Source organism: Semicossyphus pulcher, unplaced genomic scaffold, assembly GCF_022749685.1.
Source record: "Semicossyphus pulcher isolate SPU_LCO1_2020_fin unplaced genomic scaffold, fSemPul1.0.p SCAF_9, whole genome shotgun sequence".
In the NCBI taxonomy this organism is placed as follows: Eukaryota; Metazoa; Chordata; class Actinopteri; order Labriformes; family Labridae; genus Semicossyphus; species Semicossyphus pulcher.
In genome coordinates, this window is record NW_027211770.1 from 23,095,197 (window position 1) to 23,107,259 (window position 12,063).

The following is a 12,063-nucleotide window of genomic DNA, read 5'->3' on the forward strand; positions in this document are numbered from 1 at the left end:
AACCGCTGCTAACAACCAAAATCTGTTTAATCTACATGAAGGGCTGCAAAGTCTTCTACATCTTCTTCTTCTCCTTTTTGATTGGTTTAAAGATGTAAATCATGAGATACATACTTTTACCTGAATTCACCTCGACAGTGTACTTAATGAGAGTGTAACTGTTAATTAAAATAAGCCTATTCAGTGTATTTATGTGTCTGTACGTTCGCCCGTCCCGTGGGACCCTGCATGGCCTCGGCACAAACAGCTCTTATCGCCTGCGATCGAGTCTGACGCTCCAAAGCTGCTGCCATCAGCCACAAACTCATTAATTACTCTTTAGTATCAAGCCGTAATTAGAGACACCAATCAGGCCCCCGCTCTGCCCCCCGCCTCCCCCCCCTCCACCCACCTCCAAGTCCCTATTAGCACTCAACATCGCACTCTGTGTGCTAGCGAGCTAAGCTAGTCGCTGCACAGTAGCACAATGCCGAGATGAGCTCCCCCATGTGTGAGATTAGGCGGCGTGCGGTGAGATAGGAGCAGGAGAGGAGGGAGGGAGGCACGGTGGATGTTTGTTGGGAGGAAATAAAGGAGGAAGAGAGGAGGGGAAGACAGAAGTAGTGAGGTGAGGCAGGGGAGGAATACAAGAGGGAGGTGAGGTGATGTCGGTGCTCTGAAGGAGCATTAATTTGACATTAATTGTGTCATCGCCGCTTTAGTTTCCCCCCCCTCCTCTACCTCCCTCGTGCACACCTCTCTTCTTCTCCCTCTCCTGATGAGTGGATCATTGGCGGATGAGGAGAGAAAAGATCTGATTAGATCTGTCTTCTCAGTCTGCACTGTGAGAGGGTGAAACGGGGACAAGAGGGAGGAGGTGGGGAGGGGGAGGGCTTGGAGTCATTAAGGACAGTGATTGGTTTAATAAGGCGGGAAGGAGAGCGGCAGCTAGGAGGATTTCCTGGTAGGTCATTTTCTTTTAATCAGGGGAAACTCAGTAGCCCCGGACACCGTAGGGACCTTTGACTTGATTGTGTAATCTGTTTTATTTTGGCGGGGTTTGGATAATTAAATGAACGGGAGTCGAAATCTACAGTTGCCCTGGTAAATATTTTAACTGTTCTTGAGTTCAAACTGTAATCTTAGTCTTCTGCGCTGGTTATGCTCTTGGGTGCACAGCTATGGAGTGAGCTAATCTTTTTAAGTAAAGACTGAAGACAGAGTTTGCCTTTGCAGTTTGTAGTGGAAGCAACTTGGCATTTGAAAGCACACTAAATTAAATGAAAGGCCGATTGCGTCACATGGCGCGTCACCTGTCCCAATTTGAAGGCTCCTTCAGATGCGGCCGACAAATGCATCCTCCTTTTCCCAGGCCACGAAGGATCCATCGGGTCCATCCTTCGCTGAGATTCATTACGCGTCAATTCAAACAAGATGGCAGACTCTTAAACGGCCGAGGAATAAACTTTTAAATGTAAAAGATTTTGGTTTCAACTCAACAGAATAGCTCACAATACAAATATTAAAAAACAAAAGGGGCCTTGAAACTAATTATCTTTAAAATAATAGGTGAAGTTACATGCCGTTAGTTATGTTAGCTAGTTAGCTAGTTAGCCCGCTGGCTACCTGTAGCAAGGCGGCATTTGGTGATGCTAGGGTAAGGGCGGGAACAGCTGGTGATGCGAACAGGAAATCCTCCATTGACCAGACCGTCTCATTTCAGTTCCACCTTAGTGGTCTACCAAGCTACGCATGATGCATCCTCTGTAGACCACCTCCTTCAAAGGCTGCAGCCCCTGAATTTGAGACACAGCCATAAACGTTAATATAGCTAACTGAACCAACTGACAAAGCTAACATTAGCTTGCTAACGTATGACGTCTTTAGATTGAAGATTGTGTGGCACTACAGACGTGTCCAACCAAAGTATTTACACGTCAATAAAGTCTTTACTCGTTAAGACATTTCATTTTGATGTTGCAGCCCGATGCAGTAAATCATTTAGGAACTAGCTAGTATTCTCTAAAGAAGAACTTCACACACAAGTTAGTGATGGATAAGCTGGTGCGACCCGACCCGGCGGCAGACATCATGAAGTTATTTTGCTTTACAGTAAATCTCAGCCTGAAAGCTTCTGTTGGGCATCTCTCGTGAGTGATTTTTGTGTATCCTCTATTGATCACCGAACAGAGAGACCATCCATCCCCCACAACGCCCCTGCAGAGGTGAGTGGAGGCCTGATAGAGACCCTGGAGCCTGGAAGGATTCATCGTCTTGTTCAGGGACACTCTTGCAAGGTGAAGGCTGGGGTCTTGAACATTTGCCTTCTGGTTTAACGCTGATTCCCTGTTCTCCAGGCCACACATTACAACCTCACCTGAAGACTTGAACAAGCTGGGTCCACTATTCATTTTTCTGTAATACCTCAGGTGTAGTGTACAGCATGGTTGGATTGAATCCAAACTACAGTAGCTAGACTTCTTTTGCAAGCCAGGTAACTACAAAGCATGCATACAGACCTAACTGCACACATTTAGGGAAGTCTCAAGATCCTGTTTTAGAAGGATTAGATCACATTTCTAATTAAAAAGTAAGTACTCTCATTAAGCACTGTGTGCACCAGATTATTAGACTTATTTCATGATAACAGGCCTTGATTAATCGAAGATATCCAATCTATTTTTCAGCTGCAGCTGTCAAGGAATCGTTTATTGCTTGGTCGATGCACTAATATCCCAAAATATTGATTATGAGAAAGCTAGATAGCTTAATTCAAAGATTCAAGTTCAAGAGCTTTTCCATTTCACTCACCACCCCCCTTTTATCACTCCCAAGTAGACTGACAGCTCTTTTAATACAGGTTCCAACACTAGACAACAACTGAATCCAAGTTATTAATGTTTGCTGATGCTGCTAAGGGTTGTTTACACCAGTGTGAGGGAAATTTAAGCCATGTGAAGTGATGCAAAAACCTCTGTGGCGAAGTTTATAAAACCTTGAAACTAAATTGAGCATTCTTTCACGATTTGTCTGAGTTCCTGAAACATTTTATTCCAACGTAATACGACTTTTTTACCTTTACAATGGCTTTACTTTGAACACTTCTAGTGGAAGAGATCCCACTGGTGTTTATTTGTTACATGCAAAGAAGTGTTTATCTGTCAACGAGGTAAGCTTTTAACATGTTGTTGTCTTACTCTGGTGCCGGTCTTTGTGTCGGTGCCTGTGTACTGGTCCCTCAGCTTTTAACTCTGCTTTCAACAGAAAACTCTCAGAGGTCTTCTTGACAACCTCTTCTAACACTACCCCTGTGCCTCAGTTGGACCCCAAGGAGGTTGTCCACTGTTTTAACACCTCTTCCTCGACTGTCTTCTTGATGCTGTCACTGCTTTGAAAGCCAAACACAGAAAAGATACTGCAGCTGAGCAATGCCATAATGATAAACCAAAATCTCCACATGTCATATTTAGGGATGCACGATATTGGATTTTTTGCCCAGATCCAATATGCCGATATTTTCCAACCCTTTTTGCCGATTGCTGATTTCAACACCGATATATTAGGCACATGTTTTTTCCACCTTATTGCAGAGAATGTCAAGTCTCCCCTGTAGTGGAATTGATATCATGCCTACTCTTATTGTAGTTTCTGAGCGCACCTGAATGCAGCATCCCCCCAAAACACGGCAGTTAGGGAGACATGCACAGACTTGTTCACTGCACCTACTACGGAGACATCAGTGATGGTTGACGGACTCTTTTTATCGTGTGTGCATCCACGAACATGTAAGTTGGTTTTGCACTGATGTTTATGTTACTGTCTGTTAGCGTCAGCTTTGGCCGTGAGTGTATTTTGTACACTCATTTTGTACATTTTTGAGGTGTTAGATGTTAAATTCGGTAAAATGACGAGAATGTGAGCTAACAGTTAGCTAGTTAAGAGTTGTGAAAGTAACTTCTATTCACTGGCTCGAGTTTCTGTGACTTTTTAGTCTTTATTTGTATATTGTGCCGAGTTAATGTCGTAGCATTACTTCAAGCTTTTTTAGGGAATCATCGAGCATTTAAGCATAATTAAAGCGTTGTCTTACCGGCGGAATATATCAACAAAAATGACATATCTTCCCGATGCCGATTTGTCATTTTCAATGCATTATCTGCAGATACCGATGTGCCAATAATATCATGCATCCCTAGTCATAATCTACATTTCATAATATCTTTTGTGTCTTTTTGGCATTCGCTGAAATACTGTCAATTATATCAAGAGAACAGTCTCAAGGTTTAATTGTAGTCGAGCCTTCGATGGATCAACCCCTCTTTAAGAAACAAAACTCAAACCCTTGTTCCTCTGAACTGTGCCTGTCTCTTAAGTGCTTTCACAGTACTTACAGTTGAAATAATATCTTTTAAAATTATTTCAGGGATACAAAGCACAAAGACTGCTCATGGCCTTAGTTTAGCAGCAGATACAAGTACAATGCTCCATTTTCTTTTGAATCTCTGTGGCCTTCAATTGTCCTTGTTCTTCACGTCTGGGGCAGAGCGGGATGCTGCTGCAACTTGAAGCCTTCGTATTTTAAAATACAACTCATCAACGTTTCCTTGTTTAGATTACTTGAACTTGTACTCTGCGCCTTTAGACTAGTTACACCTTACTTTCAGAATTGCTTTAAAGACTTAAATCTGTTTTATGGTGCCTTGCTTGTGTTACAGGCCAGATAGTGATTGTTACATCTATTCTAACAGTGGCTACAGCAGCAGAGAAAAAGTCTTGACACTCATTCAGGAGGCATTACATCAAACTCCACTCTTCCATGTTGTTGAATTAATCATTTCATTGAACAATTGAATTTCGGAGATGTAGCAGTTTTTCACATTGCAGCTTGGCCGGAAAGTGAGAACTGCTGAATCCTCATAAGCACTCAAGGACATCAGAACCCTGGAGCCTTGCCTGGGTGGGTCTGTCTGTTAGCAGTTAGCAGTGTCCCCAGCCAGCCTTTAGCTCCAAGGGCGGTCTCTACAACAATATCACCAGGCCAAGTAAGCAGGGACCTGCTCCCAGATGCCTGAGTGGATGAATAATGACACTCTAACACGGCTCTTCTCTCTCTCTCTGATAATGAGGAACAGAGGAGCAGACCCTCCCTGCGGCACCGCACCTGGACTGGTCTGCCTTCCTGTCTACCTCAACCTCTATCTCTCTCAGGATATAGGCAGGGAAGAGGGAGACTTTGGACATTTGCCAGGCCCTCAGTCTCAGTTACATTAACTCACGCTCGGTTTAGTCTCATTATGAAATTATGAAACATATTTTTAACTTGCTGGACCATGTTTGAGTTCATCAGGCCCCTAATAATGTGTACAAAACCAGATTTTCTGTGTCATCTTTTCCTTCCTAAATCTGCCTTGGCTGATACTGAGAAGCCCTCCAATTTATTTTATATCCCAGGGATGGAAAAATAATACTGGTGGAAGAACACGGATTTCAGGCAGTATCGGAGTCTGATACCAAACAACTCTACCAACACTTTTCAATTGTGTGTTTTTGTGTCAGACATACTTTAAATACATGCTTCCTGGCCTCCCCCATCCACACCTCTACCTCACTTCTTTCTCTGGAGAGAGACTTTTCCGAATAGACTCAATTAACCGTGTACATCTAAGTGAGAAATGTCTGTTTGAATCTGCGTACGGTCTCAAGCTTGCGCCGTGTACGTCTTTGTGTAAACGTGTGAATTTGCGGTTATTTTTTCAAATGTATTTGTGTGAATGTGCATGTGTGGTGTTTGTCTGCGAGCCCCAGTGTAGAGGCGGAGGCTCCCCTGGGGCCTGGCAGTATGGCGCTGTATTGCAGCACACTCCTCTTGTGAAAACGCCTCCAATGGGACCGGGACAGCTGTGGCCAACCTATACCGCTTCACAGGCCATAACAAGCCTTATAACAACAACAACACACACACGCAAACATGCATATATATACACACCTATTACTCCCATCCTGCCAACTATGTCTGACTGTCTGTCCTTGTTTTGTCTGTCTGTCAGGAGCTCTTTCTCTCTACCTCTCTCACACAGAACAATTCTTTCCCTCTCATGCACCCTCTATCTTAAGAGATGCTTCCCAACATATGCTAGGTACATTTGTTTCCCATTTTTCATTCATACAACCCACTCTTTTTGCCTCCCACGCCGCGACTCGGTGTGTTGGTTAAGCTGCCAAGAGGGGTTGTCTGCATGTGTGAAAGGAGTAACATTTGAATTGTTTGGAAAAAGGTCTAATCTATCATCACGGTCATGTTCACACAAACGCGATGCCAGAGACAGTCTTTCTTTCAATTTCATTTATTTAACAGTCACCAGATGATGAGATACATTCTCTTAAAAAAGAAATAGACAACAAAACTGTAATTATTATTTTGAGATTTTTAAAAACTATTATACAATATTCTTAATATATAGATTTTGTACAAAATAAAAGTCAGTAAAGGGGCAAAGGGAGAGTGACATCTTTAAAAACAGAGAAAAAAAGAGGAAGGGGATAGGAGTTGACTCAAACAACTACCACATTTAGGAGTGACAAAGACCAATCTCTTTCATAAATAAATATAGGAAAATTAGACATCATATATAGCTCTCTTTCCAATGGCAGGGCTTTGCTAAATGTCTTTAGCATAGGTTATAACATAACTGCTTTGTGAGGCCCATTTGCTTAGAAAATTCCACGCATTTTCCACAAGGAGATTAACTGGAACCAGCGTGGCTAAAAGCCCTGAAATAAAGGTATTTACCTGTATAATGGGTCTGATAGTCTGTAACGTGCTTGACCTTTGGCTGTAATAATAACCCCCAACCCTACCCTTACCCCCCTCTTTATCCTTTGTGTGTCGCACTTGGTTTAGACCAAGCACAGAGTGTACCCTTGAGGGAACTAGAGAAAAGGGGTGTCCTCTTTTTTTCTCTTCCAAGGCCAGTGAGAAACAAGCTTCAGACTCCCCCACTCACAAACACGGAGACAATTGAGCAGAGCACATGTGGGAGGGGTGCACGGTATTGGAGCTTAGGAAGGTCATACTGCACTACCAACATCATTTCACCATTGAAATCCATCCTTACACTATGGATGTTTCAGCGCTGTCCTTGTTGGTCCTTACAATTTTAACAATACACCAACAACTACAAGACAACAGAATAAACACACAAAAAGTGGATGTTGATGGCTGTGGGGCATTACAATCGTGTTTGACATAGACTCATGCCACTCAGATTGATTGATTGTTTTCTCCTTAAACCTCTCCTTTTGCACCTGTTTGAGTATTTGATGCTCAGGGTAAAAGCATTGAAAACATGGGAGCAGGGGGACACAAAATATAGATAATGGAGATGATTTACATTACAAATACACTACCTGTTTTCAGACACACACACCCAAAGAGCATGGAAACTGACGCTGGCGATTGATCCCCTTGCGACAATGGACTTTTGTTCTCCATAGTATCCCATTTGTACCCTCTGTGAGCAGGCAAGTGGACAGTGACATTGGCCCCTCTCAGAGCAGGACAGCAGGCAGAGTGACTTGGCGTTAATCACAGTTTTGTCTCGCTTTCTTGGCACATTAAGTCGGTGGGGTGGGAAGCGGCCCGGGCGGCCGGGGTGAGAGATGGGAGGACAATGCGTAAGAGTCTCAATAATGACGCATCGCTGCCGCATCACTTTGGAGATTAAAAGCAAGATGCTGAATTTCAATCAAGTCCACATTAATGGCTTGGTGTGAGGAATGGTCACTTTGTCTCCACTGGCAGGCAGAGAGAGAGAGAAAGAGAGAGAGAGAGAGAGACAAACTGGCATGAGAGGCCCAGGTGAGACAAGGTGATACGACATTTTAATTCCCCAAATTGCATGCTTGCAAGTAATGATAGAATCCAATTATTGATGCACTGAAAATATTCTCCATCCAATGGCAAAGGGGCATTGACAAAATGTTTCGCACCAGATAGGTCAAAGCACCAAGAACTAAATACATAAAGCTGTAAATAACAAAGCCGCTAAAGTAGGATAATTAATTGGATCTGATAAGCATTTGGATCTCATCATCATTAAAATGGTAAAGTGGTTTCAGATCCGAGTTTTGTTTAAATATAGTGTATAAATCTATATATGTTCCTGCGACGAAGAGCCTGCGATGTTTAAGGTTTTAATCTATCACTTAATTGGTAAAAACCAAGGCAGAAACTAAGGGGTTTTGCAAAAAGTGATTGTCCCCACCACTGACAATGTCAGCGCTCGAAAAAAGAAGATATTAATCCAATGGGGAGATATGACACTTTATCAACGTAGCTTGTGATTTCCTAATTTGCTGCTGTCAAATACTGCAGCCACCTCACAGAACACGCCAAGCTCTGCCTGGGCTGCTCTGTGAACGCCTTGCACTGAGAGATGTGACCCACTTGCAATAAAGTGCATTGAGAGTTCAGTTCTCATGGTAGATGAGAAGCGATGTTGGGCAAGCACAGCTGAGAGATTGTCATCACAGTATAGCTGATATGAATAAAAACCCAATGTGACATGAACTAGATCTCTCCGGGGGGGGGGGGGAAATCAAAAGAGAACAAGGCGACAGAAGAATTGTCAAGACAACAAAGAGAGACGGTAGTGTTGGTCCTATAGTCTCTGTGTCAAGTCAGGAATGTCACAGTTGAGCACAGTGCGTTATGGGTATGGTAGTTTTTTCAGAGGAAAGGATGTGTTGCTCTAGTCTTCAACCAGGCACCCAGCTCTGGTTGCTATGGGCTTGCTGTGGCCCAGCCAGACCGCTCATTCCCATCCCCATGCCCATGGTCACACCCATGCCCATACCCATGCCGATGCCCACTCCCTGGGCTAGGGAGCAGTCAAAGTTGAAGTCCATCTCCTCTCCAGAGTCCATTATGTCATGGAGGAGGATAGACTCCACATCGCAGTCCAAGCTACCGTGGAACATGTCAATGTCCAGGTCAGCTGGTAGTCTCTCATGGGGGTGAGGTTGGTGATAGCCATGGTAATTGCCACCAACACTACCATTCCCTATCCCCTGGCCAAGGTGGTATGGTCCATTGGTCATGCCTTGGTGTTGTGGGTCGGGGTAATGATTGTGACGGGGATGTGGGTGTGGGGCAGTGGCAACATGGCAGGAGTCTTGGGGCATGCCAAGCATACCTGCTGGGTTTGGGGGAAGGGTGGTGGAGGCAGGGAGATGGGCATGTGATGGGGGGCTGTACAGGTAGGGAGCTTTGTGGTTGTAGTTCTGCAGCTGATTGCTGTTGCCCCGTGGGGTCAGGGCCGCAGCCCGGGGTTGTGTGTTGTTATGGCTCTGGCTGAGGTTGTGACTGTTGTGGGTGAGGCTGTGAGGTGAGTTGTGGTTGTGGTTAGTTACATTGTTGTGACTACTTGTATGACTGTGAGTTCTGTTATGGCTGTGAGCTGAGTTGTGACTGAGAGTTCCATTGTGGCTGTGGCCATTGTGCTGGCCAGGGTGGTGGCTGTGATGGTTGGAGCCAACTCCATTAGTTGCCTGACCCATCATAGGAAGGCTGTCCCTCTCCTGTCCCAGCATCATGTCCTTGGAACAGTATTGGCGCCCTGCTGGACCCCCTGTTAGTAGACTCTGCAGGGCATTAGTGCTGGAGTAAGCCCGCATGGTTCCAGAGAAACTGGCTGGCTTGTTCTCCTGAATGGTCTGCATGGGTGAGTGGTGGCACAGCATCCCCATGCCAGTTGCTCCATAGACACCTGCACCATAGGGACTCTGCCCTTTCACTCCAGAGCTGTAGTGGTAGACAGGGGTTTGGTGCTTGTGTCTGCCAACAGCCGGATGCTGCTGGTGCTGCTGCTGTGTTGGGTGATGGTGATGATAACTATCCTCCATCAGTTGTTCATCCAGACTGATGGCACCTGTCAGGCTAGCCAGCTGCGGCAGCTGCTCTAAGGGAGGACAGCGATTTCCTGTCCCCATGGATGGAGAGCGGGCACTGGTTGGTGAGGGGTACAGGTGGGGGGAAGTGGAACAGGACAGACCACCCTCCTCTGGTTCTTCTGGCTCTCCCTCAGCAAGGATGGGTGACAGGCGCCCACTAAGGGTGGAGGCTGACGAACTAGCTCTGGAATGGAGGTCTGTCCAAGCATCAAACTCTCCATCTGTCCCAGATACACCTCCAGATCCTTGGAGGCATTTTCGTGGTGGGCTGCCATGTTCAGGGGAGCCCTGGAGCCCCACCACAGCAGATGCTGCTCCTATCCCAGGTCGGCCAACCCTCTTGCCTCTGATGCGGCCTTTGCTTTTTAAGTATTTAGTGCTGTTGTCCATGGAGACAGCTCGCCGGCGTGGGGCCTTGCCCATCTTGCCTCCATCTGGGTTCAGCATCCACCAAGAACTCTTCCCTGTTCCTTCATTCTGCACCCTGATAAACCGTGTGTGGAGGGATAGGTTGTGTCGGATGGAGTTCTGTAGAGAGAGGAGAGAGACAAACGATGAGTTCAAGATCAAATTACTCTGGGATATACATCGCATTACCTATCATTTATACACAAAACATTTTTCAGAGGTGAACACTTTAAATGGGTTAAATTTGCATAAGATTCATATAAAACGTTGCCAAGAAAAATATGAATTTTTGAAATAAAACATAAAATCAATCATGCAGACAAACCTGATCACAACCACAGCTGTCACATCGTCTTAAAAATCACATTTTCTATACATGCTGAGTCATAGACAATATGTGCCAAACTATCGGGTTGCTTCCACGTCTATTAATAGACAGGGAACTCACAGAAATAGATACACAACTCTCTATGCAATCAATGTCAACCAAAGTCCAAAAAACTGAGAGCACATTTAAAAACACACACATGTTCGTAGGACACCTATCGCTGGCACAGAGGGAGACCCTTTCTGCCTCAACTAACCTGAATCGACCTTAAACTCAGTCTTGAGACCCTCTCCTTATGTACGTCAATCCTCCCACTTTCATTTCCATCAATCCATCTGTCCTCCTCTACTTCTCCTTTCAGCCAGGCTGATGTAAGCTACTGTGGTTGTGCGTACTGTATGTTTGAAGTCTGTGCCAGTCTGGCTTTGTGCCAGCCCTGTCTCTTTCGCTCTCATAACTTGAATGGGGGGGTGTATCGAAAGATTGAGCCGGGAGCAGGGAAGGCTAATGGATGTATCCCACCCTCCAACATCCACCTTCACTGCCTATTTCCCTTTCCCTTCCATGTTCTGTCTTTATCACAATCCCTCTTTCTCTTTTGTCACCAGGTACTACAATATTCTTTGACTTGTCTTGGTCTCTTCTTTTATTACTTTTTTCCTATTTCACACACTACTTTGCATACAAGTCATTTTCCACTTCTGCTTTCAATCTCTATGCCTTCAATTATACCGTGTCACCAATTACTTTCCCATTATCTTCTACACTGGCATGTACAGTCACTGATTCAGTAATTCATAGGATATAGTTTTTTATTATCATTTACATCTCAAGGGTTGCTGAACGCTGAATGCTCCTGATGTGCAACAGAGTCTGTCATTGCAATTGTTCTCTTCATTGTGCGTGAGGCATTTTTTACGCTCAAGCAGAAAAATATCAAATAAAACACACCTCCTGTGGTTAAGGAATATACTAGTAGAATAGATTGCTTCAGATTGAGGGGTACTCACACATCCCTGTCTCCATTATGTTGCGGATTATTTGTATTCTCACTGAATTGCACGGCGGGGAAACAAATGAATCAAATTGCAGCAGCGAAACACAAATGGGAGGCGAACTAAATTCAGGTGATCTGTGAATGCCTCCTTGGGTTATCTCGCTGTGACACCTCCGGCATTGGGTAACCATGGCAACCGGGTAAACGTGCAACAGCAGAACTATATCATATTGTGGTGAGAGTCAAGAGAGATTGAGGGAGAGTGGGGGATGGGGGAAAGGATGCAAGAGGAGGCGGTTGTTTGATGCTGCTGCTCCAACACTAAACAGCCTTTCATCTCGGCAGTGCAGGTCCGCAGGGGATGCCCGCTCCCTGCTTCTGACGGCTTCTCTACGTGCCG

At 44.9% G+C, this 12,063-nt stretch overlaps 1 protein-coding gene across 2 annotated transcripts in view; it reads right to left on the reverse strand.

Moving 5' to 3' along the window:
- Positions 1-8,548: 8,548 nt before the first annotated feature.
- Positions 8,549-12,063, reverse strand: part of LOC138584445 (forkhead box protein O6-like) — a 29,790-nt gene continuing 26,275 nt past the window's right edge. Inside the window, exons 2-3 of one of the 2 annotated variants that reach the window (XM_069656687.1) lie at positions 9,482-10,458; positions 8,549-9,448 (exon numbers count right to left, since the gene is read on the reverse strand). In XM_069656687.1, the coding sequence (XP_069512788.1) occupies positions 8,737-9,448; positions 9,482-10,458 (1,689 nt within the window). In that variant the 3' untranslated portion in view covers positions 8,549-8,736. Of the gene's footprint in view, positions 10,459-12,063 lie in introns of both variants that reach the window. The other variant, XM_069656686.1, reaches the window with a different exon arrangement.